General features: G+C 49.3%; 4 protein-coding genes and 1 non-coding gene across 6 annotated transcripts; 4 read left to right on the top strand and 1 right to left on the bottom strand.

The window, feature by feature from the left end:
- The first annotated feature begins 886 nt into the window (after positions 1-886).
- Positions 887-2,339, top strand: mrpl52 (mitochondrial ribosomal protein L52). The gene is made up of 5 exons (XM_057028562.1): positions 887-1,025; positions 1,263-1,332; positions 1,795-1,862; positions 1,975-2,039; positions 2,126-2,339. Exons 1-5 carry the CDS (start codon positions 914-916, stop codon positions 2,282-2,284), a joined length of 474 nt encoding a protein of 157 aa, XP_056884542.1. The 5' UTR covers positions 887-913; the 3' UTR covers positions 2,285-2,339.
- Positions 2,340-7,397: 5,058 nt separating this feature from the next.
- On the bottom strand, positions 7,398-16,711 carry mmp14a (matrix metallopeptidase 14a (membrane-inserted)). Its single transcript, XM_057026366.1, has 10 exons — positions 16,307-16,711; positions 11,839-11,987; positions 11,542-11,664; positions 11,133-11,437; positions 10,896-11,057; positions 10,379-10,515; positions 10,157-10,295; positions 9,899-10,049; positions 8,987-9,102; positions 7,398-8,867 (listed from the first exon to the last, which is right to left on the bottom strand). Exons 1-10 carry the CDS (start codon positions 16,388-16,390, stop codon positions 8,548-8,550), a joined length of 1,686 nt encoding a protein of 561 aa, XP_056882346.1. The 5' UTR covers positions 16,391-16,711; the 3' UTR covers positions 7,398-8,547.
- A 522-nt stretch (positions 16,712-17,233) lies between these two features.
- lrp10 (low density lipoprotein receptor-related protein 10) lies at positions 17,234-22,490 on the top strand. Its single transcript, XM_057026363.1, has 10 exons — positions 17,234-17,378; positions 18,058-18,211; positions 18,306-18,338; positions 18,532-18,676; positions 18,766-18,959; positions 19,032-19,603; positions 19,689-20,125; positions 20,203-20,397; positions 20,668-20,797; positions 20,898-22,490. Exons 2-10 carry the CDS (start codon positions 18,163-18,165, stop codon positions 21,525-21,527), a joined length of 2,385 nt encoding a protein of 794 aa, XP_056882343.1. The 5' UTR covers positions 17,234-17,378; positions 18,058-18,162; the 3' UTR covers positions 21,528-22,490.
- Positions 22,491-22,603: 113 nt separating this feature from the next.
- LOC130522243 (ciliated left-right organizer metallopeptidase) lies at positions 22,604-27,540 on the top strand. 2 transcript variants are annotated; one of them, XM_057026365.1, is made up of 14 exons: positions 22,604-23,347; positions 23,414-23,507; positions 23,728-23,779; positions 23,840-23,989; positions 24,069-24,194; positions 24,281-24,365; positions 24,784-24,929; positions 25,005-25,188; positions 25,251-25,317; positions 25,396-25,492; positions 25,940-26,047; positions 26,188-26,319; positions 26,405-26,514; positions 26,589-27,540. In XM_057026365.1, the coding sequence occupies exons 1-14, from the start codon at positions 23,023-23,025 to the stop codon at positions 26,752-26,754; spliced, it is 1,842 nt and encodes a 613-aa protein (XP_056882345.1). In that variant the 5' UTR covers positions 22,604-23,022; the 3' UTR covers positions 26,755-27,540. The 2 variants fall into 2 exon arrangements, with proteins under 2 accessions (XP_056882345.1, XP_056882344.1); XM_057026364.1 differs by having other exon boundaries at positions 23,728-23,989.
- Positions 22,783-22,854, top strand: trnaa-cgc (transfer RNA alanine (anticodon CGC)). The gene has a single exon. It is a non-coding gene; the product is annotated as a tRNA-Ala (tRNA).
- Positions 27,541-27,953: the final 413 nt, after the last annotated feature.

Below are 27,953 nucleotides of genomic sequence, written 5' to 3'. Positions count from 1 at the left end.
CCCCCCCCCCCCCCCACCCCCACCCCCCCGGAAGCCGCTGCACATGGAGCCATTCACGGCCCCTGCGGTTAACCGGAGTCCCTGCAGAAAAAAAAAAAAAGAAAGAAAGGAGAAGCTTGTGCACACTCAAGCGTTGAGCTCACTGGCTGCGAGTGGCAACTTGTCTGAAAAGCTAACACAGAAATTCTTCTGGGCTTAGCAGCCGAGCTGTTCATACAAAAACAGAGCTTTGAAGAGCTGCGGCATTATTCTCCCAAACACACACCAAGATATGTTTTGGGGACTGGCAGCACCGAATCCTCTCACCCACCCTCAGAGTTCACCCGTGAGGGCTGGTGTAGTTGAAGAGTTCCGAGTTATGGTCTTGTTTGATATGTACAGGTGAGATTTTGTTGCTCCTGTTCGGAAGTGAGACAGACCCGAAACAGCACCGGGTCACCATAAAACTGAGGGAATAGTGGAGGGACACAGAAAAAGGCAACAGTTCTTTGAAATAAATGCTATTTGGGGAATTTGAAGCGTGCCGACTTCACCCAGATGACATCATTTTACCCAAATTTGACATTATCATCAAGAACCTGCCGCAGCATATAATTTTGTGCAGTCCAGCCCCAAAAAACCTAGAATGAATCCCTCATTACTCTCATGGAAAAAGACTGAAATTCTCCTTCAGTGACGTAATCCCCTAACTCAGATTTCATTGAAAAAGAAAATAGTCTTAAAAGATGAGTTTAAGCGACCAGTCTGAAAACAAATCATATTTTTCGATTTTATTGAGGCAAAAGAGATTATAACGTTCACAAGAGCTGAAACTTACGTACCATTTGACATAGATTAAAACAATATTTGATGTTCATTGTTCAGAACTAATATGTCATTCGGGCCTCGTCCACTGTATCTATGGGATGGTGTTATGAAATTGCAGCTGCCCGCTTGCTTAAGTGCACCATCAGCCCCATCTGGTGGCCAAAGCGGGACATTGCAAAACAAGATGGCGGCGCCCGTGAGGACGTGGTGTTGTTCAGGTGAGACAGAGGTGATTAGTCGAAGATGTTGCCCATTGAGACAATTGTAAACCTTTACACGTGTTTTCATGCACCCTTTTGTTGCATTTTTGACATTTCACCCCGGTGTTATTTTGAAGATCGTCTGTAAAGGCAGCAAGCACGCACTTACACAAGCTATTGCTAATGCTAATAGGTTGTCAGTTTCATTTCGCGTCTGTTGCTGTCTGTACATACTGTTTCTGTCTTGTTTTTCAGTCTGGAGGCTCTCTAGAAAACAGTTCAGCACGACATGTCCTGCTCCGATTGGAGAGAAATGGAGAAAAGAGTAGGTTTTCGGCATGTTTTTTTAATTGTCAACAGTACTCTTGGTGTTACATTAAATTCTAAAATAAATTCTAAAATGGCTACAGATGTTTTATTGATCCACTATTGTTAAAGTTAGTGATGTATATAATCGACATTTTCCTGTAAAATTGTAATTGACAATTCATTAGCTTAACCTAGCACCCACCAGTAGATGCGGTGCACTATGGGTAATGTAGGCACTGCGTGGCAACTAAACGATGGTTGGAATAATGTTTTCTAGCGCATTTACAAAATAAATGTTTTATGTTTTTCGGCATGGAATCTTATTGGTGCATGATTTTTTTTTCTAAGAATGATTTGAAAGAAAAGGTTCCTTTGTTTTAATTATATGAAAATTCACACTAAAAACCTGTAGAATCTGCTATTGGGCTTGTACACATCTTTATAGCTGCAGTTTTATACATTTTATTTGTAATTGCAGACATGGACTGGCCAGAACTGGAACAGAATATGGCCCTCTGACAGATTTGCCTGACTGGTCGTATGCAGGTATGCTTGTTTTAGAATAGTTTTCAGTTTACATGACATCTAGCTATGTAAAGTTACTGTATATGGTGATTTACAGTTAATTTAAAAATGATATATATATTTACATGGGCAGATGGAAGACCAGCCCCTCCAATGAAAGGGTATCTGAGACGAAGGCAAGAGAATGAGGTTTTAGCTGTGAGTGTCGACACCTTTTTCCCCCCAGTATTTATTTAGTTATTGCGTTGTGGTGTTTGATCCCCCTCGATATCGTTTCTTCACAGAGACGCATCGTGATGCTAAACGAGGAGGTGGACAGAGGGATAGAGACATGGAAGAAAAAGCAGGAAGAGGACAAAATGAAAGAAGAACACAGAAAATCCCTCTTGCTCAAACCGAAAGGGAAAGCTTTAATGAAGAAGAAATCCCAAACTGAAACTTAAAATATTTATTGCACAGATCACCTTTGCCCCTCAATAAAACTTTTTTCAGCTCTTATCTGGAGTTAATGCGTCCCTCCTTCCACCAGAATGCAGCATTTGTCAGCCGCAGCGCCGGGGCTTCGAACGCCATTTTGTGAGCTCCTGGTCAGTAAAGGAGTTTTGTTGCGCAGCCAGAGGAAGGGAGGAGCTGGCAAACATAAAGCAGCTCTGATTCAGGCCAGAACTGTGTACATATGAGGGCAAGCGCGCTAGTGTGGCCGCTGTAGCATGCTGCTGTGCCTGTATGAGCAGCCTATGACCTGCATTCATTACATATTAAGCTGCTGCTTTCAGTCGGTTCACTTTTGGGGAACAACGTGGGGAAAATGGAGTGTGCAGCCCGCCGTTGTGCAGCCCGCCGTCTGGAAAAATGATCAGCTGCGTTGGCGGTCGGTCTCATCCTGCAGAAAGTCGTGCCTTCAGAAATCAGCATGGATTTGGAGAGGCCGCTTCTGGAAAAGCCATAATAGGGTCACATTTAAGCCCCGGCGAACGCCTACCGTCCAAAAGAGCCACGTGAAAAGTGCAGTTAAGCTGGTTACATTTGAAAGGAATTTTAACTTCTTCCACACTTTTTCATTTATGTCACACGCAAAAGCAGATTTAAGGTTTTTGGGAAGCAATTTTGTCAGAATTCTGACTTGGAAAAAACATGTTTTGAACCCTAAACCCTCGAATTTCTCACTGTCCAAAATTCTGAGAAACACACCCGAAGTTCTTAGTAATACCATTTTTCTGCCCTGGCTTTGTCGAGTCAGCAATAATACTGCGAGGCTCGTAAACAGTGTTTATGAAATGAGCTCAGTCTGTTTCTTTTACCCCTCTCACCCTCGCTGTTGCTCTCTTTTGCCTCCTCCTCTCTCTTACCCCCCCCCCCTTTGTCTTGTTGCAGACTTCAGCAAAGTCTCACTGTAATTACAGCTGCTGAGTTGCAGATTCTTCTCTGTGGCATTTTCTGCCCCCTTTTCCTCTCTTTATTTCATTTTTTTTGCTCACAAAGTTGAAGCGGTCGGCTGCTCGATACGTGGGAGGACTTTGACCAAAGTTAAAATATTAAAACCTGCGAAACAATAATATTCGAAGTCAACTGACATTAAAATATGAATAAACAAAGTAAACCTCTTAATGCTGAAATGCTCATTTACATTCTTCAAATACACGCGCGGCGTTTCTACATCTACTGTATATTTTGACATAATTCAATGTAACTTTATTGACACAGACTCTGTTACAATCAGCATTGCCTCCAGGTGCTCTGCAGAATCACATTTTAGTAAAATGTTGATATGTTTAGGCAGACGACTTAATTTTCGCCATAAAGTGTCTCATCACATGGATGAAATGTCAATGATGTGGAACGGGCGGCCATAAAGTTCAGCACCGTCTCTGACTCCGCCCATTTCCTCTCTTCCTCATGTTGTTTTGGTTTTTGGGGCGAGAAATGAGAAACAGATGTGGCTTATTGTGCCGGAGGAAGGGAGGGTTGATGTTTTCTCCTTTTTTTTCTTGCTCTGGGGGTGTAGGTGAGGTCAGGCCGCAGTGGATGGAGGGGGAACGGACCCTGAGACAGGCCGGGTGGGTTTCCTGGCGGGTTAGTCAAGGGGGGGTTTGCGGAGGGTCTGATTCAGCAACTCGCACCCAGAAGTGCACTTCCTGACCTGGGTGTTCCTGCAACGTGGGGCACCCTGGGGAGTATTTATTTGGGTTGAATTGAGATATTATAAACACACATAAGTGGGCATAAAATAGCTGAGATCAGTCATTGTTAGACTTACTGACTAATTTACATTCTTTCCAGCAGCTGAGAGGCAGAAAAGGAATTGTGGAAAAAAAAAGGTGCGACAGCAGAAAGCGAATAGCGGCGCAATATAGGTCAGGCAGACAAAGTCTGAGGTCGGATTACAAACAGCTGGAGCGACCACTTCCTGCCTGGCACGGTGGAGGACTGCTGAGCGCGGCGGTTGTCCCGTCACGATGAAATGGCTGATGGGTGGAGGACTGAAAATCAAGTCACGTACTTTGGCAGACCTCAGCGCCACCAGTTAGCCTTCCTCGGTATCGCTACCCACAATCCTCTCCTCTCCTCTCCTCTCCTCTCCTCTCCTCTCCTCTCCTCTCCTCTCCTCTCCTCTCCTCTCCTCTCCTCTCCTCTCCTCTCCTCTCCTCCTCCTCTCCTCTCCTCCTCTCCTCTCCTCTCCTCTCCTCTCCTCTCCCTCTCCCCCTCCTCTCCTCTCCTCTCCTCCTCTCCTCTCCTCTCCTCTCCTCTCCTCCTCTCCTCTCCTCTCCTCTCCTCTCCTCTCCTCTCTCTTTACCCAGCCCTCCATCAGCAGGAGGGTCCCCCTACATGAGCCTGGTCCTGCTCAAGGTTTCTTCCTGTTAAAGGGGAGTTTTTCCTGGCCACTGTTGCTTGTCTGGGGTCAGGCCCTGGGATTCTGGAAAGCGCCTTGAAACAATTTTGATTGTAAAAGACGCTATATAAATAAAGATTGATTTGATTGATTGATTGATTCTTTGATTGATTGATCCTCCAGGCAACAGCGGATCATACACAAGCACGGTTGCGATCTTTGAGACAAACTCGAAAACAGATGATCCGCCCTGCAGCGCCTCAGAACACGTCCAGAACTCAGCTGGTGAAACTGGACGCCACCTGGTTCCCATCTCCCCTCCAACAGTGTGACTCAACAGAGGAAGAAGAGTACCTCGGAGGTCTCGGGCACAGGCAGACGGTTTCCTAGAAAGCCTGAACAATCAGGAAGGCAGGAAACTGATCTTGCACGAGAGAGACCAGCAGAGACAAATGGAAGTTGACAGAAGACAGAGGGAAAGTGGTGAGCAGAGGAGGAAATGGGCTGAACAGATGCGAGAGGAATGTCTGGGGTCCATCACAATACAATTAGCATAGTGATATTTCTGATTAATTATGGTTAAACCAGACCACAAGGAAGCCGTTTTAAGTTAGAGACACTTAAAGAGAGCGTGGAGATGCTGAAATGATAAAAGGGAAGCTTCAGATTTTGAGCTATTGGGCATTGAGCCCATAACACACATGTTGAGACAACATGTAAAACAGGAAGTAGCAGAAAAGTGAGCAAGTCGTTAATTTTGTGGTGTTAAGTGTAAACTGCTGTAGAAGAGGCTGGCTGAGAGGTTTAAGATGGAGAGGCTGGGATTGAACCAAGACCTCAAACACGCAAATCGCAGAGTCTACCACTGAGCTCCATCCCAAGTTTCCATGTATACTTGGAAGCAGATGCATTAATTACCTGATATCACATGATTGTGGCGTGCATTTAACACGTAATGACCAGAAAACCATTAACCTAGTGATAAGGCTAAAGGCTGGTCTTCTAACAAGAGGATTGTTTAATGTCACGCAAAGTCACGGTGGTTCAACCCTTTACAGAGTATGTAGCCATGTTGGGGATTGATCCCAGGACCATGTGATGCAATTCTGTTATTAGTGATTTACACTTATAGCACATAAAGAAGACCTAGAGGTTGAACCAAGGGCCTCACAGGTGCGGAGCTCACCCTCTACCACTGAGCTTCATCCCCATCTCAAAGCATTCCAAACATACTTGATTTTTTTTAAACGTGGCTCAAACCTACAGACAAAACCGCGGCCCCCACATCAGGAATTTTGTCATTATTTTGTAGTCATGTCGGCGGTTGTTTTTCCCAAACCTGCGGGACGTTGGCTCGGTCGCGCTGTTTACTGTTGCGCTGACGCAGCCGCGGCATGTGAGGAGTTAAAACACAGAGCATTTAGAGAAAGAAGTAGGAAAAACAGCAGAGATACTTGTGGTGAGAGAAGGGGCAGGCGGAAACTCATAGAAAAAACTATTTTACAATTGTCTAGGGAGCCAACAACCCGATTAGATTCCCGGGATAATTCAGCAGTAGGAAAAACCAAATCATTTCCTTTTCACCTCACCTTGGGTTTCCCTGGATTTTCTTCTTTTCTAAGTTCATTTCACAGCTCTCTTACAGTAGAAACGGTCACGTGCTTCAACCTTCAGCTGCTTTAGGGATACCAGATGCTCCCTTGGAGAGCGCTTCTGCCAAAATTTGTGAGCACTTCATCATTTTTTCCGCCTGGTTCTGGCGCTAGAGCCTGCCGCTGTGGTAACTGTACCCTAGTCACCTAGTCTGACCCACCCACCCCTACCCCGGTCACGTGTGTCTACTGTTATAATAGATGATAGTTTTAAAAAGGAGATAGGATGAACTTTAACTAACGCTCAGTCAGCAAGTTATAAAGGTCTGGATCCAATTAATATCAAAAACTATCAAAATGCCTCATTCGACCACATTGATGTCTCAGTGGGCTTCACAAACACACAGATGTCGGATGGCAGATGTTCCTCCGGTTGACGGTGGCGGAACCACGCTGATGTGAATCATCCCAAGCAGCTATGCTGAATATGCCTCAAACTTGTGCTCGCAGACCCTTTTTGCTTGGTTGCGAGGCGCACTACCCTGCTGCTGGTAGGTGGTCTGTCTCATCCACGAAGAGCATCCACATGGATCGCAGGACCTCAAGGTTCCCCCGTAGATGATAGCACAGAGCATCTACTGGTTTGCCTTCTTTCCCACGGTGCATTTTGTACACATCAACCTGGCCATCCATGTCAAAGGCCCACACCTTTCATTGCGCCATGGTCCAGTCCCGATGCTCTCAAATCCATTGTTGGGGGTTTTGGAAGAGGGTCTGCCTGGGGTCCTTACTGGTCTGAAGCTGTGCAGCCACGTATACACCCTGTATTCTGACACCTTTTTATCAGAACTTGCATTGCTCATCTATTGGTTTTGACAACCCAGGCCGGTGAACCTTGGCCCTAAGGCCCCGTTGCTGGTTCACCACTGTTACTTCCTTTAACCCCATCTGACAGGTACCACTGCAGACCAGGAACACCCAACAAACCTTCTAGACTTGTTCAAATCATCACAACCGCCAATATGCTTTAGGACCTCAACCAAACATGGTTTTGAGCCTGGATAAATGACTGTCACACTTGTTTCGATGGTGGGAAAATCCCAAAAACAGCAAGGCAAACTGGAAAAACAGGAATTTAAAAACCTCAATTCCACTTTATTGATATGATCATCATTATAAATATTATTACCATTATCATTGTTAGTGATTAACTTTAACTCCAATTTAGACCAAGAAAAAACCAAAACACTGAGCACCATGAACATTCATAAATAGCACTGCTCCGGGTATTCGTTGGTGTTTTAGCCTGAAAAGGAACTCCCTGACGTCGTTGAACACGTGTTGAGTGTAAACTGGAATTCATCATTGTCACATCATGCCTCTGTCCAGCAGGACTCCAAATGACAATGCACAACACTAAATAAATGCTTAGAACTTTACCAGGAGAACAATAATAACAATAACCATACTTATAATAACAATAGTTTTCCACTACAAGGTAATTTTTGGTTAAAAAAAAAAATTGCACCAAAAGTTTCGGAAAATGTACCGCTTTAAAACGGATAAGCAGCTCCGCTTCATGACAGATGTACGGGATTGTTTGAGATCTGTCATTCGCAGGATAAAGATGCTAACATTTATGGATTATCTTTCCGGGCTGACTGCTTGCACTGAAGGAGGAAGTTTAAGTCCCGCGAGTTGGGGTTAAGTCACGTTGTGTCAATTAAAAGTTTTCCATATGCCGGAAAAAGAGGTAATTATGTTCTGCCCTGCCCCTTAGCTGGAGCTTTACCTTCCTTTGACCATGTGAAAATTTAGTTCTAAGGAGTAGAGCACTTAAAAGCGCTAGAAGTTTCATTGGTTGCTCGGGTAAACGGACCTAATTTTCCTGGCTGAATGTGCAAATCAGGCAGTACTCAAGAGGTCGGATACAAATCTGTACTTGTGGGGACGAGAATGCTGACAGAGACAGATTTTATAGAAGGGAAATGTATCAGACAGCAGTTCAGCTGAAGTCGTCTGGTTAAAGCAGAAGAGGGATAGAGGGGGCGCTTTTTCTTAATACCTGGGACAGGGGGAGGGAGAGAGGCTGCCGGTGGGCGTTTCTCTGGACACCCAGCCGTACATGGACATATTCAACATACAAATACACAACTTCCTGATTTTAGTTTCTAGGGCCTTCGCTTTCCCTCTCGTCTTCCGTCTCTCGACCCTCGCTCTCTCTTGCGCCCCCCCTGTCTTTCTGTCCCTCTGTGGCAGTCTGTCAAGCATGCCATCGCCCTGTCTACACCTTGTCCAGCAGGGATCTCTGGCAGTAGAGGAGGCGCCGGGGTGTTCCGTACATCCTGAAGAACAAAAGCATTCCCAAAGTAGATAGGACCAGCACCACCAGGAGCAGAGGGATCACCACCGCCACGACCTTGGTGCTGCCCTGCGATTCGTCCACCTCGATGATGATCACCTCCTCCTCCCGACCTCTCTTTGGCTCCTCGCTGTCGCAGCCCATCCAGTCGGTCAGCACCGACTTGGGGTAGCCGGACTCCACCTTCATGTATTGATTGTTGAACTTCCAGTACTTGTTGGCTTTGTAGAAGTACGTGTAAGCTGAGGAAACAAAAACGTATTCTCATTAAAAAAGAACTCCCAAAAACTACACATCGGTTTCTGACTGGTATTTCAAACACCCTAAAAAATATGGACCACCGTAAACCCAGAAAACCTACATCCATCTTCGCTCATGATAGTAGCTTTGATGTTATCCGGGGCACCACTCCACGTGCTGATGGGCTTCGGGTAACCGCTGTCCACGCTACGTGTTTGCTCATTAAATCGGTAGTATCTGTAAACAACGCAAAGACAGAATTTTTAAGATTCAGGATTTAAAAATAACATAATTATCCAACACAATGTGTTGTGCAGCAAACGCATCAATGTACCCAAGTGGACCTTGCAAAGAACAGTTCTCTAAATTTGATCTGGAAAAAAGCTTCCCAGAATCCACTTTTTGTGTTGGAACTCACTCTCAGTGACACTTAGGCATTAAAAGGAGAGGAAACTTTTGGTTCTTCCCATCCTTCCTGCTTATCTGTTTTCACATTAACAGATAATCCTTGTAGTGCATACCAGAACAAGTGACATAGGAGCCTGTGTTTGGGTCCAAACAGCAGCGCCATCGCTTCCTACACGCAGAGTATGCAGAGTATGTAGGGCCCTGACGAATTTGGCAAAGTAAATGTTTGTACCTAAAATATAAAAGACCCCCCCTTCCTTCTCTGAAATCGTGTTGCCTTCAAAGTTCTTCGTTTTTCTACCTTTTGCCTGAAGCTTCCTAGACCAGCATGTGACACCTGTGTCGACAAGTCGGGTATTCACTCCCTTTAACTCCCACGTTAAACTCAGCACAAATGTCGTGATAATTCACAGAAATACACTATAATGTCTCCTGGTTCTAACAAAACCCAGAAACACAGCACTATCAGTCATTTCTGTGGTCAAAACAAGCCTTTAAACTTCAATTATAAGATGAATAGCAAAGGTTCGAGTGAAATTCAAGGTTTCAAGGTTCAGAGTTGTGTGTGTTTGTGTTGGGCCTCCAGAAGATTAGCAGCAGCCAGGTGTAATGTGGAGAGACTCACTTGTTTCCTCTGAAGAGGTACGTCTGCCCCGTTATTGTGTAGAAGAGTGCGGCATCAATCCTGTCTTTGGGAAGGCCTGTGCCCAACTCGCTCAGGGTCTTTGGGGAATCCCTGTCCATGGTGGACTCACTGAAGACCCAGTACCTGTCACCTGCAGGTAAAGACAGTGCCAGACAGTGAGTAGAAGGCAGATGAAAACCAGCACCAAAGCATCAAAGAACTCCCTCTATCGGGTCTGACTTCAACTTCTCAACCTACCTTTGAAGAAGACAAACTTTCCATCACTCCTCTCATATGCCGCATTGATGTTTGAAGGCAGACCCTTCCAGAAATGGCTGATGGGCATCGGGTAACCTGTCAGCACCTTGTTGTTACGCACTCGCCAAAACCACTTATCCTAAAAACACAAGAACTTCTCAGAAATCCAATCTGCTTTGTGAGCCAACAATTGCTCAAAACGTACTTGAACTCAAAACGTACCTTAAAAATGAACTTTTCCCCTCGGAGGACAGCAATAGTATCAAAGTGTCCCTCGCAAATGTCTGGACCATGCTCTGGTCGGGGAAACTTGGTTGGCCGAGGAGGAGGGGGAGGCGGTGGAGCACCTGATTTGCTTCCTGTGATAGGAAAGATTAGAGAGGCGTAACACAAGGAACACCGGAGGAAGAGCATTAAGAATATTTGTTTTAAGACTTAAGAAAGTTGTGAAACTCTTTTGACAGACATACTTCAAATGGACACTTAGTAGAAAGGGAGCACTAATTTTTTTCCCCCATTTTTCATGAGCTGTACTCAAAAATAAGACTAAGACTATTTCTCTGTACACAAGAGGCCCACAGTGTTGCCCAGAAATTGGTCGAAATCTGCACACTTTACGGTGGCCTTTTATTGTGGGCGGCCTGAGGCACACCTGTGCAATAATCATACTGTCAGACCAGCATTTTGACATGCCAAACCAGTGAGGTGGCTGGATTATCTCAGCAGAGGAGACACCCACCGTAGATCGCCTGGATGCCTCTCCGATCGTCATCTGGAAGATGGAAGTTCTCAGTCTCGAACCACTGATAGAAGGGGGCCATGATGGCCGAGGGGTCGTTGGAGTGCTCCAAACCCAAAGCGTGGCCCAATTCGTGGACGGTCACTAGGAAGACGTCGTTACCTTCAGGAGGACACAAAACAAACTATCATTGCCTTTCTTTGGAGCTCTACAGTTTAGCACCAACCTCCAACTCACCTCCCTGGTCAGCGCCGACAGTCCAGGGCTCGGCGAGGTCAAAGTGGGTGTCACCTCCAATGGCATTGCCAGGGAAGAAGGCATGAGCCAGGAATCCTCCCTCGCCATCGAAAGGCGTGCTGTCTCCGTGGAAGCCTTCTGAGAAGGACAGCATGATGTCCGCGTACTTGTCCACCTTGTTTCTTATCTGGCTGTAGGGAATTTCCCTGAAGGTGATCGGGATCACACTTTCCCAGACCCGGAAGGCTTTACGGATGGCTTCATACGTGGCCCGCTCACCGACCTTCGGGGTGTAGTTCTCTATGCTTTTAGGAAATGCGTAAAAAAGTGATTAGCGGAAAATTAAACGTCTCTGGATGATCTGAAGTGTGAAATTACATTTGTAAGTCCTGTTGATGTTTTTACGTACCTGAAAGTCACCTCAGACTTGTCCCATTTCAGACCCTGGACGGCATACCGCTTCCGCCTCAGGTTAGTTTTCAGCTCTGGGCCAAACATGTCTGGGACACCGCATCGTGGCCGGCGCATCGCTCTGATAACAAAATCAAATTCTCAACTGTGAATTCATCGTTGTCAAAACCACATTTTTGGGGGGGATTGGGGTTTCGTTCCAGACGCTTTCATTTCAAGGTCCTTAAAGGATTTTGATGGCTCTGACAGTTATTTGGCGAGATTAAACAGTATAGCTCTGTCAATCAGGACTCACTCGATAGTCTCAGAGTCTATGGTGCCGGTGGCCGACAGACCATAAAACCCCTGCATGGCCTTTATTGCTGTCTCCACAGATTTTGGCGAGCGGATCGCCTGGGCTCTGACATCGCCTGGGGGCAGGTAGCCAAACTTCTGTAGCCAGCTCTACGAAAAGGGGAAAAAACACGAGCGTATGAGTATCTTCAACCGCATGACGACAACGGTTTCTCCTCTAACTTCATGGATAACTACCAGTCCATTTCTTTGTTTCAGTTTCCACCTGAGTCATTCGGCCTTAGTCTTGACATACCGGCGGTGACACAAAAGCGCAACATTTTTGGAGGATTTTCCTCTTTTCAGAATGTCTCCATGTTCAGATTTTTGTGCTTGCTGGGACCTGTTTTAGGTGTGTCATGATGTTCGCCGGGTTTTAGATAAGGAGTGTGAGTGTGTGTAAGGGGGTAAAAACTGAGCTATCTTGATTGATTTAGATCAAAAGAAATTTAGGGGAACTAATTTTGGATCATGAAAAAAGGAACTCAAAGCCAAAAAAAACATATTGATGTCATTTTGGTTGCAGTGACCCAGAATTTTGTCGAGGATATCACAGCCAAAGCAAACTGGTGGACACTGAGATGGAAAATTTAACATTTTCATACCTCCCCGATGCCTCTGTCCTCCTTTTTTCTGCCAAATCCTCCTTTTCTGTGTCAAACAAAACGACTATTTATCTTAACACATGAAAGGCTGGTTTATTCTTTCCACCGTCTGCTGCTTCTCGTATAAACTGGACAAAGGCTACCATAAAGAATACCTTGAAGACGGGAAATAATAGTAAAACACTTCAAAGGTACCAGTGCTAAAGGTTCAGCTAGCATAAATACTGAAAGACGTGACTGATGTTGAAGAGACGCTGTGTCCACAAATGTTAAACAGCCTAGCTAAAAGGTGTCAACGCACATCTGGCCTGTGCTAGTTTTAATTAGCATTAGCACTTTCCTGAGGACTTGTTTCACACTGTACACACAGCTAATGAAAGTCATTTATTGCCATAACTTTTCCGTTTCTTCGAGATTTCTCTGAATCACACAGTCAGGCTGATGAGTCCAAGTCACATCCTGACTCTCTTTCCTCACACCGTCCATATTTACTCTCCCGCTGACTACTGCCAGTGTGCGCTGCGGCTCCAGTGTGGTGACGCGTCTGCTTCTAGAAAAACACCGCGCCATCAAGGACCTCCACTTCTCTACTCCGCTCCTGGAGTTACCCCACACACCACCGCCACCGCCTCTGGTTTGGGACGCCAGGTATCCCAGCATGCACCCATCCCCCCTGTTTGGAACTCCCAGTAGCCACCATCAAAGCTTCTATTTATTGAGACTTGTACATGGCTGGTATTGTTGGCTTCGAGCAGCCTGCTACGTGGCCATGTGTGGTCACAGGGCCGGCTTTGATAAACACAACCCTGGGTCTGCGCTGGGTGTGTGTCTGAGTGTCTGTCCGTAGGTGTGTGTTTGGTGACGTGAGGTCTGAAGGTATTATGCACAGGCGGCAGACTGGAAGGGGTTATAAAGAGCTTCAGGATGTATACATGCTAACAAAGCAATCTATTAATAACGGCACCATTTTAAAACTAAAAGGCACAACAATCGTTTGCTTTCAAGCTTTCAAGCACTCTTGGAATTGTTTTTTTGCAACCCCAGTTTTGGTTTGCTGTGTGGTTGTTCAATTACAGAAAAGCAAACAGATGCTCCGAGTAGACAAAACAGCACTTAACCCCGTGAAGGCTGACTAAATGAAGGCTTCTCGTTGTGTGTAGTCTGGGAGTCCTTTTTTTCCCATTGATTGGGAAAAAAATCCTGTTGCTTAAGAGCAATGCAAAAGGAACTAGCGGATAGAAACTAGCAAAAAAAGCAGATGCGGAAGCACAAAAGTGCGCTCACCACTCAGGACATGTGACGGTAATACCAGTGGTGGTGTTTGTCATCCATTATGTGGAAACCACCTATCTGTAATTCATGTGACAGAACTATAATAAAACGTGTAATAGACAAGTTCCAGGAAGAGCGGAAACATGTTGGTGTGCATTTATAGCACGGCAACAACAACAAGGTGCTGCTGCACTCGGGTGGCTTCTTGTCTGCATTTATAGAACAAAACGGCTGTTTTAGGCCAAGTAAATGTCACACCTCCATTCATTTACAGAACGGCACATGTCTGAGCTGAGCTGGTGCCTCTGATATTAAAATGTGAGGATTGGTGGAGGAAGGGAGGAGATGATTAAGAGCGCAGAGTGGCATTAGCAACAGAGAGGTAAAGACATTAGCGGTTAGGATGGCAGCCGAGTGGAGGAGACGGGTTGGAATTGTGGCTCGCCTTTCGATTCGAGGGACTGAGTCACTCGTTCCTCTCGCCTGTTGCCAAAGGAAAAAATGGACAAGGGTTTTTGATCTCGCGCTGCCTCCCGTTCGGCCTCTGACCCAGTGAGCACGAACGCGGCGGCGTTCTTACAGACGCGCCACAGGAGACCACTGGATGGGTTTGTTCTGCTTTAGCCACACCGAGCTCAGGACGAGAGATCCGCTTGTGTAAGGTCCTCGAGATTCAAAAATACCCCCCCCTTCCTATGGAAACACACCGACTGAACCTCACGGGAACCTTTAAATCTGTATAAAGCAAAATCTTTCAATGTGGCCCAACCAGACGCAGCGTAAGCTAACGGCGTGTCGGAATAGAAGGTGTTTGATGTTGAAGGCATTTTCTTTGGCGTTTAAAGGAAGATGCCCCCCCCCCACGTCCACGTTAACCTTCATCAGTTCATTCTGAGTGAGATCCAGCTGATTATTTTGACAGCTCTTGAGCGACGGACATCGGCTGTCAGAGCAGCGTGCGGCGGGTTTTAAGCTAGGATTCCTCCTTTGATGCTACCACAACAGCCTCTCAGGCCGAGATGAAGAGAATTGGACCCAGATGTGTTTGTAACCAGATCAATCGGGATCACCAGACATGTGTCTCCAGATGGGAAATCTACTCCCCCCCCCCCCCCCAGATACGAAGAGATCCACATCTAAGTCCTTGTTGTTTTTGTTCCCGCAAAAGTCGAGCTAAGCCTTTTTCATTTTGCTAAAAAGGTCGGACGAGGCTGAAATGGTGAATGGAAACAGATGTCTGAAGCGCTTCGTCATTCTCGGGTTAAATCCTTTATTAGCTGCCCGTTAGCTGGGGAGGGTTGTTCTGTTGAGCAACACTGACACGTTAAACCACAAAATTCCTCTCTTCTTATTTTTTACCGTCCGTCCTGCTTTCTCAAACCGCCCGTAAAAAGAGTCTTGCTGACGTTGATCCAACCTTTATTGGACTCTGTATCCGGCTTGTTTTGTCCCCTTTCAAAATATTTTACTTCAGCTCCCAGCAGACGCACTTGGTGCGTTGTATATCGTCCTCTGATCTGGGTTATTGTTAGCTTAGCAGCAGCCTGACGCGGTTTGTCTCATCAGGGCTAAAGTAGAAGGTCAAGTAGAAGGCAACTTCAAAACCTTTAAAAAGGGGATCGTCCTCCCTGTCCCACTCTGACCAGTACACTTGTCCTCCCTGTCCCACTCTAACAGTACACTTGTCCTCCCTGTCCCACTCTAACAGTATACTTGTCCACTCTGTCCCACTCTGACCAGTACACTTGTCCTCCCTGTAAACAGCCGTGTTTTCTTGCCTTGTTTACAGACAGTCATCACACTGATGCGTTCACCGCGGGGGGGGCACTTGTGAACCGTCTGACTCCGGCCCTCCACCAAGTCTGGACCTGAGTCGCACGCTAACAGACGCCTGTGGTCGGTGAGTAAGGTGCATCCTGTCCACGCGATGTGGGATGGTGTCATTTCTGCTCAGCACCCACCCCCTCAACCCCATAAATCAGTTTCCTGTGAGGGGCGGCCATGATTGACCTTCCGGGACCAGTACCAGCATCTACTTCCTGCCGGTGTGGTTAACAACAAACTCCTTACGTTACTTATGGAGCAAATAAGAGCTTCTAGCCCATCATTCACAGAGCCGCATGCAATCTCCTGGCAAAAATACGTTGTTTTCTCCGGAATTACAGTGCACGTTGGCGTCCGCAGAGCGGTCTGACGCCTGGGGCCCCCATGGAGGGACCCCGGGCTGTTGTGAGCAGACAGATGAAATCCATTAACCCCCCCACCTCCACCTCCACCTCCACCTCCCAGAACAAAGCAGCTCAGCTGAGGTTTTCTGAACCGCTGCCCCTGCATGCCCCCCCCCACACACACCCACACCCACCCACACACACACACACACACACACACACACACACACACACACACACACATTCCCTTTTCCCATGTTTCTGGTTCAATATTTTGCACAATTATTTTCCTTGTGTGGGGGAGGACGAGGACAGATCAACATCCACGGCGGCTCTGACAACCACCGCGCGGTGTGAAATGTTCCGGCTGCGCGTCGGGACTCACCTCAGCTTCCAGGAGGTTCGCAGTGACAGAAGCGGAGCCGAAGCAGCAGAGCGCGCAGGCCACGGTCAGAACCTGGGGCAGCATTCTTCTGGCAGCGCTGGCTAAATCAGATCCTTCAGATCCTGTCGCTCTGACAGCCAAAAGTGACAAAAAAACCCCTAAAACTGACGCTTTAGACCTGGGGGGAACTTTTTCCTCCTCCCCGCATGGACGCACGCAACGCGGCGCAAAAAGTCAAAACCTTTGAGTAAAAAAAGGAGTAAAAAGCGAAAAAACAGCGAGGAAAAAGACTAAACGAGGAGAAAGATGCTCAGCTGCAGCTAAAGGTTCATAGTTTGGCTTTTCTGTGGATGAACAAACTGGAGCGTGCGCGGACCGTGGTCGAGAGACAAAGAGAGAGGGGGAGCAGAGAGAGAGAGATGGATTTTCCTCTGGATCCTCCTCCAGATGTGCAGACGTCATTATTTTAGGATTCGCAGCTGACCAAGTAGCAACAAGATCTGATATGATTTTGCAACATTCTACGCAATTTCGAAACTGAAGTGAATAGTTTCTGAACATGAACGCGCGCACATTTTAATATTAGAAGACCTTTGGGCAATATATGAACCAAGCATAGTAGCTATAGGCCAGTCATCAAACATACATCAACGTGCATATGAGTGCAACAACAAAATGTATTAGCATAGCAGTATAATGGAGTGGAGGTTTTCTGAAGTATAAAATAGAAATACTCAAGTAGAAGTTAATTACGCCTCAGATTTTTACTCCAGTGGATTGTATTCTGAATAATTATTTGCAGCAACACCGCCATCTAGTGGTAGAATTCGGGTTTGCTGCTCCATTTATGTATTTTAGAATTAGAATAAAAGTGTTTAGCAGTTAGTTTAAATCTAAAAGCCAGCTTTATTTTGTTGATGTGACAATGTCAATCTTTTAAACCATTAGAATGTTTTCAGTTAATAAAATAATTTTTATGAACGGGAGAAAGGCGACGCCCCGCCCCCTTGCGTCATACGCTCAAACACGGAAGTGCATCACAAGTTGTCAACAAGAGAGGCCGACCTACGAGGTAACGTAGCCTGCGCCCACACTTTTGGGTACATTCTAATTTTGTCACCGCTTCTGGAATATGTGTTATGGTTTATTCGGGGTCCCAACAGGTTAGTGCGGCGGCGTGAGCTGTTTTTAAAGTGCTGTTTCCACTAAAAGAAGGTGTTTTAAACGAAGAGAGAAGTCAGGATATTAGCTTTAGCTGTTAGCTCAGCCGAGCGGAAGCTAGCTTTTAAAGCCCTTGTGACTGAGCTCTGCCCCCGTCGCCTTCGAACCGAAACTGGCGTCGATACCTGGATCTTACACAAAAACACACTGTACTGACTGGACCAAAAAGAGGAGAGGAGAGGAGAAGAGGATTAGTAGCCCTTAAAAACCATCGAAAATGTTCGCCAAGCGAGGTTTTCCGGACGGAAAGACTAGCTTTCCTGTCGTCATTGTTTAACAGATGGTAGGAGGAAATAGATGTGAATGTTCTGCGTCTGATCAAACGTGTTTAAGAACAAACCAACGTCGTCGGGGAAGGACCCAGGTCTTCATTCCCTGTACAGACATTCAAAGCTAAACAAAGAAGGAAAACTATCCAAGTTGTGGCGTCACTTTTACTGTTTTGTGTCGTCGTTGGTTGCTGGTCTAAGCATTGTTATAGGAAGCCTATACACATGCATAATATCCCTCTTTTCTTTCATTTCTTTCAGATGTCTTCCTAAATCCAAAATGGCACTTCTCTGACATTTTTTTTTCAAGCCTTGAAGCCTGCTGTTCCTTCATTTCCCACGTTTTCCAGGGGAAACATCACCAAAATGACAGCAACATCCAACCTCTGCGCGCTCTTGGTTTATTCTATAATAGGTATGTGGACCAAAGCAATGGTTTACAGACCATTACGCAACGTTGAATGTGAAAATGAGCAAAAGTCTCATTTAGTTTCTTCCTTGCCCTGCAGCGTGCAGCTGCTTGGAGCCGGCCCTCTGCGCTGGTAAGGAGACCAACAATGGATCTTGTGTTCTACTCTGTGGTTTTATGGTGCTGTAATTTGTTGGCTGCTGCCGCCCCAGAGCTCATATGTCCAAGTGTAATGTGATTAGATTAAGCTGAAACGGGAACAGTGTAGTTACACAGACACACTAGTCTTTATCACCCCCCCCCCCTCTCTGTCGCCCCCTCCTCAGTCCGCTGTGGGCGCTCTCCTCAAGTCTTAGATGGTAAGGTGGGGGAGATCAGAAGTTCAGCGTATCGCAGCTGGTCGTACCGCTACGGTTCCTCCTCTGACTGCTGGACCATCAAAGGTTCGGAAGGGGACCCCATTGTTCTCAGGTAACTGGAGATTTTCCACATCTGGAGTAACATCCGCCCATAGAAATGGCAGAATCGGTCCTTAATGCTGATGTTTCCTTCCCCTTCAGTTTCTCCCAGTTTTCAGCGCGGTGTCGAAAAGAATGGGTGTCGATCAAGTCCTCGGACGGCGGTGAGCCCGTGTTCCTATGCGGCTCCACATTGCCCAAACCGATGGAGTTCCCAGGAGGAAACATTACAGTGATGCACCACTTCCTCCCACATCTGTTTCCTGTTTCATCCTTTCTGCTCAGCTACGCCAGAGGTATTGTCCTGCTCAGCTGTGGGCAGCAGGTAGTCAAAATTCTCTGTTATATGTTGTTGTTTGTTCTTCCAGATTCCGGCGAATGCCCGGTAACCTCCTTCGAGTGTCTCGGGGGCCGCTGCCTCCCTCTGTCGTGGCGCTGCAACGGCCAGGTGGAGTGTCTGGATGAAGGCACTTCCCTTGGCACCGATGAGCAAGGCTGTGGTGCCGAGGTGGAAGCGACAGAATCCACGGTGTACGCAAGCACTCAGAAGGAAAAGCCCAGCCCAGAGGGAGAGAACGACGGGGAGCCGGAGAGCCCGACCGTCTTCCAGCCCCCCGAGAGGAACTCCGAGAGAGACCTGTGGTATCGGTTTAAGGAGAAGTTGGGGGGGAGCCGAGTGGGTCACGAGCAGCCTCCCACAAACAGGGAGACCCTCGTTACTCCTACTCCCATCGAGTGGCCCTGTGGGGGGCTCCTCCAGACCTTCTACGGCACCTTCTCCCCCCCGGCTCTGCGGGGTGCTGCTCTGTTCTGTGTGTGGACTCTAGATCCTCAGGACTCGCGACCTCTGAGACTGGACCTGCAGCAGCTGGTGCTGGGTCCTGGGGACAAACTCGTGGTGTACAACGGCGAGGATGGAAAAGGAGACGTGCTTAAAATGGTGGGGGGAAATTCCCATCTGATAAAATGGTCCCTTTTTTTTATTTTAAAGGAAAACCTTTTTAAAAATGGCTTTTTCACTGCAGATCACCAGCTCCTCCAACTACAAGTCCGTTCAAGTCGAATCCAACACGGGGCTGCTGTCGTTGGCCTACGAGACACTTCCCGGGTCGGAGGGGAACGGGTTCAACGCCACCTTCCACGTCGGGACCTACTGCCCCCCCTGGGAGGGCCGTTGTGGCGGCACGGCAGGCGGGTGCTACACCCAGGAGCAGCACTGTGACGGGAAGTGGGACTGCCCCGAGACGGGGAAGGACGAGGAGGCCTGCAGGGGCTGCAGCCAGAACCAGTTTGCCTGCGGGGTGGCGGGCCAGCGGGCGTCCACCTCCGGTCACTTTGCGGGGAGGCCGGTGTGTTACCCCGTGAAGGAGCGGTGCAACTACCAGCTGTACTGCGCCGACGGCAGCGACGAGAGGGACTGCACCGCGTGTCAGCCGGGAACCTTCCACTGCGACAGCGACAGGTCCGTGCACGTGTGAATCCCTCCAGCACCTCCCATTTGCCGGCGTCTCACCAGGAAGCCCGCTGTCCCGTCTGCAGGTGCGTGTTCGAGAGCTGGCGCTGTGACGGACAGGTGGACTGCAAGGACGGAACGGACGAGCTCAACTGCACCGTCATCCTCCCACGCAAGGTCATCACCGCGGCGACAGTGGGCAGCTTAGTCTGCGGGCTTCTGCTGGTCATCGCCATGGGCTGCACCTGTAAACTGTACTCGCTGCGCACCCGGGAACACAGGTCTGCACCGATCTCCTTTTAATGCCAGTGTTACCGCGGCGACGCCTCGGATGGGTTTTTATCTGTTGAGTCCCGGGGTTGTTCGTCAGCGGCACTTACACAGCAATTTAGAGAAGGCAAACACCTGTGTGTGTGTGTGTGTGTGTGTGTGTGTGTGTGTGTGTGTGTGTGTGTGTGTGTGTGTGTGTGTGTGTGTGTGTGTGTGGTCATACATGTATCAATCGAAGCTGCTTCCCACCAAAAGGCTAAACGCACCTCGTATGTCGGCAGCTTGTTTGCACCAATCAGCCGCCAGGAGGCGGAGCTGATCCAGCAGCAGGCCCCGCCCTCCTACGGTCAGCTGATTGCCCAGGGCATCATCCCGCCAGTGGAAGATTTCCCCACAGAAAACCCCAACGAGGTAAGAAGACGCACCCAAATCGACTTTCTTTCATGTGTCTTTATAGTTTGTTTGTCCCCAAACTGTGCAGTGATTTTGGTGATTTTTCTCCCCTCCTCAGACATCGTCTCTCTCGTTGAGAGGAATCCTCCAGCTGCTCCGCCAGGACGCCGCCCACTCCCCACACCGCCGCCGCCGGCCTCGCTTCGTCCGCCGCGCCGTCCGCCGGATGAGGCGCTGGGGCCTGATCCCGAGGGCCCCGTCCAGGCCCGGCCAGCAGCAGAGCGCCGGCCAGCATCAGTCGGACGCCGCCCCCTCCGCCCAGCAGGTGTCCCACAGCGCGCCGGCGACCTCGTCCTCGGCCGTGGAAGCGCTCAACCAGCCGGTGCCCCAGAAGCTCTGCATGCTGGCTCAGTCGCAGCAGCGGTCCGAGCAGCAGCAGGGGGCGACGTGCCCTCCTCTGCCCCTGCCCGTGGCGTCCACGCCCCCCCCGCCCTACGCTCCCCCTGCTCCGCCCTCGGCCACGCCCCCCGTCGGCGTCCTCTCCGGCAGCCCCTCTCTGGCCTCCATCTTCCACACGCTGGGCTTGAGCATCTCCCTGTTCAGGGCCTCGCCCTCCTCCTCCACCACCAACGCCATGCTCCTCTCCGCCTCCCCGTCCTTCTCCTCCTCCTCCTCCGAGGACGACGTGCTCCTCATCCCCTTGACGGAAGACGCCGCCTCGGAGGACGACGTCCCCATGCTCACCTGACGGCCTCAGGAACTGAAAGCCAGTCTTTCCACAGGTGTTAAAACTGGAGCCCAGGAGCGCCGCGCCGGGAGCCTCGGCCTCACTGTGGCCACGCTGGTGCCTTCAAACACCCATTTTTGTGTCCCGCCGTGGAATCAAGTATTCGACCCGTTTTCTTTTTTCTTTTTTCTTTTTTTAAGAGCTCTGTGAGAAAGTCGTGCTCGGCCGATGTGTATTGAAGAGCGAGCGTGTGTGCGTGTGTGTGTGTGTGCACTTGATGAATGCTCGGCTGCACGTGGAAGCTAAACATTTGCACAGAATCATCTTCCCTATCTAGTTTTAGACCACACAAATGGCAAAACCAGACTGAGCGTATTTTAGTCTGCACCTCGACAGCGGAGCACGCCGCCAGGCGCTGACGGCCTGCGCGTACTTCTGCCCCCCGCCCCCCCCCCATTATCGCTGATAACCCAGAACAAGCACCGTTTCCTGTATTTAAGTGCCTTTTGAAGAGTTTCCTGGAGGTTATTGATGGTTTCCTGCACACCGAAACACTTGGGAGGCCCCTGGCTTCCTCACTTAGCAGCACGCACCGAGACGAGTGGCGTGATTATTAAAACAACATGCATGTCAATAATGTGTCTGAACCGCAGTCCCTGGTGCCGGGCCTTGGTTGCCTGATGTGTGTGTACCGGGGGGGGGGGGGGATCCCAGAACAAGCTTGACTCAAACGGACCCTCCGGGGGCCATCGATCGGGCCTCTTCCCCCGCGTTTGTGCCATTTGTATTACTGGACCGTTTGGTTTTAAATGAGGTGTTTTGAGTTCCCTTCTGCTTTGTTGAATGTATTAGAGTCGCTGTTCAGTAGCCAGAAATAGTTCATTTACAGAGAGGAGTGATTTTAAAGTTCGTTAGGGTCGACTTCACTGTATGCGATTTTAAAAAGAAATATTGTGGCTGAGATTAAAACGATTTGCACTTTTAGGCGCTTGTGTGTGTGTTCTTGGGTGTCGCTCCTGCAGCTGGGGGGGGGGGGTTGGGGGTGGGTGGGGGAGGGGGGTGCTCTGTATTCAACGGTCTTGTGAAGATCCTGCTGCATTCGGCAGAGGGACGCCGGCGGCGTGGACACAGAGGGACGTGCTCTCAGAGGTGAGTTCAATTAAATCCATTAGCATCTAAAATGTGGCTGGAAATGGGCCCAAAGCTGCTGATCATGATCAGTTTAACAGGTTAACTGACCTGGTTTATGTTAACACGTGATCCTGCTCTCCACGGGGGGGATGTAGCTCAGTGGTAGAGCGCCTGCTTCGCATGTAAGAGGTCCTGGGTTCAATCCCCAGCATCTCCATTTAGAACCATCAGCAGTTCTGTTTTTTTACTCCGGGGCTGGTTTATGGTGGGGGGTGCTGGCACCAGTCCTGTTGATGCATTGTTCTCTGTATTCAAATGGATGGATGACATCACCCAGGAAAGATAAGGAGATCAAAGGAGTCCTTGATCTCCCTCACCTGTCGCCATGAGCCCCTCCCCCCTGTGGCCGGTGGTGCTGGCGGCGGCGGCGGCGCTGCAGTTCCCCGCGGTCCCGCAGACGTGCATCTCCGATGAGGTTCAGGCCGGCACCAGGGTGGTCCGGACGGAGGCCCGGGGACCAACGGGTCCCTGGTGGCGGGAGGCATCGCCTGGTCATCGCCGGGCGGGACAGAAGATGGAGACGACCCCGCAGCCAATCAGGATCCGCGGCTGGATTTCACGGGAGAGCAGCGGCCTATCAGAGGCCGAGAGGCGGGTGGTGGAGGCGGCGGTGGGGGAAGCTGTGGGGAGGGTTTCTGGCTTCCTGTCAGGTGAGGAACACGCACGCGCGCGCACACACACGCACACGCACTGATTTCAAGTCACTCTCCCCACAGTTGACAGAGGTCCGGCTCCGCTGCTGCTCAACAGAGACGCTCACAAATACTGCAAGTTTGTCTGGAGGAACTCGAGTTCTGCAAACTACAACAGGTGTTTGTGCACGTGAGCGCATGCGTGCGCACGGTACAGATCCAATTTTACAGGGATTATTTTCCCAAAGCTCCACGCCACAGATGCGTGATTTGAGTGTTACTGGTGCGCCCCCCCCCCGGGTTGTGTATCCAAGACGAGCGCGTGCACGTTCATGCACTATCGCGAGTGTTGGCTGGACCGTGTTTAAACTCCGTTTTTTGGGGGTCTCCCCCTGCAGGTGCGCTCGAGCCAACACCAGCTACAGACGTGAGACCTGCCTGGATGTGACGGTGAGTCCTGGACCGGAAGTGGTGGCGTCGCGTGATCCCTCTGATCCCTGTCATCACCAGATCCCGGACGATCACCTGGCCGGCTGCAGTGTTTACCCGGAGGCTGAGTCGCCTCGCAGGACCGAGCTTCGCCCCGACGGCGCTGGGGTCCCGGATGCCGACTTCCTGCTGTACCTCCACATTAAGAGCACGGACAAATGCAGAGCAGAGGTGCGGAGGCCGTGTTGCACCTGTGGCTGCGTCAGCACGGCTCTAGTCGTTGACCTCGCGTCGCTCTCCTGCTCCCCAGGCTAACGTCCTGGCCTACGCCGTCCACTGCCAGACCGGTAACCGTGGGCGACCTGTGGCCGGGGTGGTGGTGATCTGCAAAGACAGACTGGCCGGGGGCACCTACAGCCACCAGAGTACCGTACAGGTGAATAACAACGATAATAAGAGTTTTCTGACATTTTTTGACATTTTTGACTCACTTATGCGCCCTTTTCCCCCCCCATTTAATAGACTTTAATCCATGAACTGCTTCACGCACTGGGCTTCTCTAAACATCTGTTCAACACCTGGAGGGACTGTTCTCTCACTTCTCCAGGTTTTTTTTTTGTGTTTTTACATTTTATACATGATAATTCACCCTAGCAGAACATAAAAGCACCGAATTAGATCTAGGAAAAAGTTGAAAATTAAAGGTGTGTGGTTTATAATCTCCTCAAAGCACCAATAAACGTGTTTTTGTTGACTTGGTTTGATAAAGGTGTAAATATTGATCTCGTTCCCTCTACATAGAGGCTACAATGATTCTACGGTGGCCCAAAAAGGACCAAATTTGTGCTGTAAAACAGTTTTTAAGAGCTAAAATCATTCTGCTTGAACTACTGTTCTGTAATCTGTACTCTGACCACTAGGGGGAGACAGACACCACACACGCAAACATTTTTAAATGATATATATAAATAGATTGTCAACAATTATAAAGTCTGACATAGCAACTTACTGCAATGAGCTAACAGGAGGAGATGACTGCCCCCCTCGAGGTAAAGTGATTCACGCTGACGGATCAGGGCAGATGAGGATTTACAGCCCGTCTACCATCTCGGCCTTGCAGGCACACCTGGTGTCCACGGACCCTGAGCTCGGGGCCCCGCTGGAGAACCTGGTGAACCTCCCGACTCTTGGACTTCCCATGTCCCGGATGCATCCTGCGCTCATGTTTTCCGTCTTGCCTTGTCAGGGTGCGGCTCCAGGCAGGGCCTCCTCCCACTGGGAGTCCCGTGTCCTGCGGGGCTCCATCATGGCACCGGTGCTGGGGGACCCGGTCACGGTCCGGATCGACCCGGTTACTCTGGCGGCGTTGCAGGACACAGGCTGGTACACTGTCGACCTCAGCAGAGCTCAGAGTCTGGTCTGGGGCAGCGGTAAGGCTGCTGACATTTAACCCCAGGCAAACAAAGAAAATGTGATAAAAATCCATTTTTAGGTGAAGGACGCTTATTTGGTTCCATATCAACTTGTCGGGAGAATTCCTCATTTTTCTGCACGGGCAGGTAGATTCACAGTTGTTGTATAAACTGCGTTTTTTTTAGAAAGTTATTCCCAAATAAAACGAGTTAATTTCCTTTCAGCGGACTTGGGTGTCATTACCTTCACTTCCACAAGGGGGCGTGTCAGACGGATCCATATCTGGAGGGCTGTCGCGTGTACGAGCCCCTCAAGAAGAGAGTCAGTCTTCTTTTTTAATTAAAATCGACCTTCCAGTTCAGGGGTGGGCAAATCCAGTCCTCGAGGGCCGGATCCAAGCCAGACTTTGTGTCCTACAGGTAAACACTTTCACCTGGGGTTCTGTTTACCTGGTGAAAGCGGGTTCTCCCTGGTAGGATGCAAAACCTGGCGGGATTCCAGCCTTCATGGATTGGACTTGCCCATCAGAGGAGGTCAAATCCAGTCCTCGAGGGTTAAATTCAAGCCGGGATTTACATCCTACCAGGCAGGAAACGCTTTCACCAGGTAAATGGAACCCCAGGTGAACGTGTTTACCTGTAGGACAGAAAGTCTGGCTTGGATCCGGCCCCCGAGGACTGGATTTGCCCACCCCTGCTCCAGTTCATACTTTAGATTTAATGATCACAGCATCTCATGGCCACAACTTCCTCTTTTATTTCCTTCCAGAGTGAATGTTGGAAAGAGGAAAACAGTCAAAACTCCACAGGTCCGAATTGGAGCGACGAATTATTTGGCTCCGACAGTCGCTGCTTCTTCTCCAGCCTGACCAGAAAAGTGTGTGTGTGTGTGTGTGTGTGTGTGTGTGTGTGTGTGTTTACTGGACTCCTCTTATGCAGGGTCACACCCAAACATTCTCCATCGCTAACTCAACGATTCCTGGAATTCCGGTTCCTTTCTTCTTCTTCTTCCTCCAGACTCAAACTGTTTGGCTCAACAGCACTGTGGAAGGTCGGTGCTACAGACACAGGTGCACCGGTCCGAACAGGTACCAAGTCCAGGTGTTTGGCTCCGGATGGGTGGACTGCCCGGCTGGTGGGGCCATCCAGGTAGCAGCACGGCATGAGTGGGTTGTTTTCTGGGTGGGGGGGGTCAGGAGCCATAAACACCGTCCCTCCTGCTCTTCCTCCTCAGGTGGACGGTTACCATGGCGCCGTTTTCTGCCCCGATGGAAGATTGTGCCAGCGCTCAGCCCCGCCCCCTCCCTCTGAAACCGCTTCCACGTTTCCCGCCTCCATCACAAGGCAGGTCGGGCTGCGGCCCCACCCTCGTGTTCTCCCAACACCACCTGTTGCTCACACCGGTTCTTCCATTTCAGCCCTCCCTCCTACGACGGAACCGGACCCCATCCCGGCGCCGCCGCCGCCGCCGCGCTCTGCGTCGCCGCTGCTGTGGTCGTCCTGGCCGCCGCGGCCTTTTCCCGGAAGTGGATCTCCTGCGGGGTCAGGATCCATTCTCCCCCAGGGGATCCTGCCGACGTGTAGCAAACCTGAAGACAACATGCTGGCAAATTAGCATCGTCCGTACTGACTAGCTGGTTAGCTAGCAGACATTATTAGCGACGTCACTGCCTCAAGGGAAGAATTGCAATCCGAAACACCTTTGAAGTTCTGACCGTTGACTCATTCCCAGATCTTGTCTGTGCAGCCGCATTCCCGCGTAAACAAAGCAGCACACACGCTAGGTTATTAGGCGGAGTTCTTTTTTCCACCCTAAAATTACCCGAGGTGGAGTCAGCACGGAGCGGCTGCAGGACAACAAACGTGCCGGGGAAAATTTGGCAGGCAGCTGAGCTCGACCGCAAGAGCGACTCGTGGCCGGGATGTCGGGACAAATGTTTCTGGTTGTGGGGAACCGGCGGACCCGAGTCCCCGGCCGCAGCAGAAATGTTAGCAAACCTGCGGCAGCTCCAGATGTTTGATATGAGATCATTATTTGTCTCTTTCTCTATCCACCACTGGAGGGTTCTCACTCTGGAACAGGATGAGGAAGCAACTTCCAAAAAACTCAAATGGGAATAACTGTTTTTTCCTTCTATTTGGCCTCTTCAGCCACAGTAGCAAGTCCAGTACTACCCCCGCTCCGCCGCTAGAGGGCGGTACACGACCCTGCTACCGCATTTTTGCCCGATAATTGTTAGGTTAATCGCCTTTTGAGGTTATAAAGAGTAAATGAATATTACTAATCTCGGCAGCTCAGTTGTGTGGCCGAAGGAGGATTTAGAGACGCACAATCATGCAATTAAAATAAAAGTTGCTTTCTGGAGTGAACTTTGGGAATCTTGTGGAGTCTTATCTGATCAGCTGCTCATGGACACTGAGGAGTGTGTGAGGGACGTGCGGGGGCAGCATCTGGACAGGAGCTGCATTATGTCGGTGGGCCCTGGAACAAAGTGTCTTTGTGAGAATCCCCGGGGGAACTTTCTGTCCACAGACGGTCGGGAGTTTGTCCTGCTTTGACCTCATTTGTCCACATCATGTACGTCTGTAACAGAAATCCCAGCGAGCTTTGTTTCGAAGAGCTGTGGGCAAACCACGTGTTCCCTCGCTGCTATGTCAACAGGTACACATCTATACACAGTTGATAATGTAAACAAGTTTAGCATGTTAGCGTGCTAGTTAGCAGAGAGCACGCGAATTGACCTCTGAAGGCTTGTGGTTAATCCTCAGAGGACCTACAGTAT

This window comes from Takifugu flavidus, chromosome 3, assembly GCF_003711565.1.
Source record: "Takifugu flavidus isolate HTHZ2018 chromosome 3, ASM371156v2, whole genome shotgun sequence".
NCBI lineage: Eukaryota > Metazoa > Chordata > Actinopteri > Tetraodontiformes > Tetraodontidae > Takifugu > Takifugu flavidus.
This window is presented reverse-complemented; position numbering and strand designations above follow the sequence as displayed.

Excerpts from the sequence above, each read along its gene's own strand:
- lrp10 (XM_057026363.1), top strand. The coding sequence starts at position 18,163 with ATGACAGCAACATCCAACCTCTGCGCGCTCTTGGTTTATTCTATAATA. Across the intron at positions 18,339-18,531 it reads GGAGCCGGCCCTCTGCGCTG|TCCGCTGTGGGCGCTCTCCT; the intron begins GTAAGGAGACCA and ends CCCCCTCCTCAG. Across the intron at positions 20,798-20,897 it reads CCACAGAAAACCCCAACGAG|ACATCGTCTCTCTCGTTGAG; the intron begins GTAAGAAGACGC and ends TCCCCTCCTCAG.
- mmp14a (XM_057026366.1), bottom strand. The coding sequence starts at position 16,390 with ATGCTGCCCCAGGTTCTGACCGTGGCCTGCGCGCTCTGCTGCTTCGGC. Across the intron at positions 11,665-11,838 it reads ATAGACTCTGAGACTATCGA|AGCGATGCGCCGGCCACGAT; the intron begins GTGAGTCCTGAT and ends TTTTGTTATCAG. Across the intron at positions 10,296-10,378 it reads GGGAAAAGTTCATTTTTAAG|GATAAGTGGTTTTGGCGAGT; the intron begins GTACGTTTTGAG and ends TTGTGTTTTTAG.
- LOC130522243 (XM_057026364.1), top strand. The coding sequence starts at position 23,023 with ATGAGCCCCTCCCCCCTGTGGCCGGTGGTGCTGGCGGCGGCGGCGGCG. Across the intron at positions 24,930-25,004 it reads GGGCCCCGCTGGAGAACCTG|GGTGCGGCTCCAGGCAGGGC; the intron begins GTGAACCTCCCG and ends TTGCCTTGTCAG. Across the intron at positions 26,515-26,588 it reads TTTCCCGCCTCCATCACAAG|CCCTCCCTCCTACGACGGAA; the intron begins GCAGGTCGGGCT and ends CTTCCATTTCAG.
- mrpl52 (XM_057028562.1), top strand. The coding sequence starts at position 914 with ATGAAATTGCAGCTGCCCGCTTGCTTAAGTGCACCATCAGCCCCATCT. Across the intron at positions 1,026-1,262 it reads GAGGACGTGGTGTTGTTCAG|TCTGGAGGCTCTCTAGAAAA; the intron begins GTGAGACAGAGG and ends CTTGTTTTTCAG. Across the intron at positions 1,333-1,794 it reads GGAGAGAAATGGAGAAAAGA|ACATGGACTGGCCAGAACTG; the intron begins GTAGGTTTTCGG and ends TTGTAATTGCAG.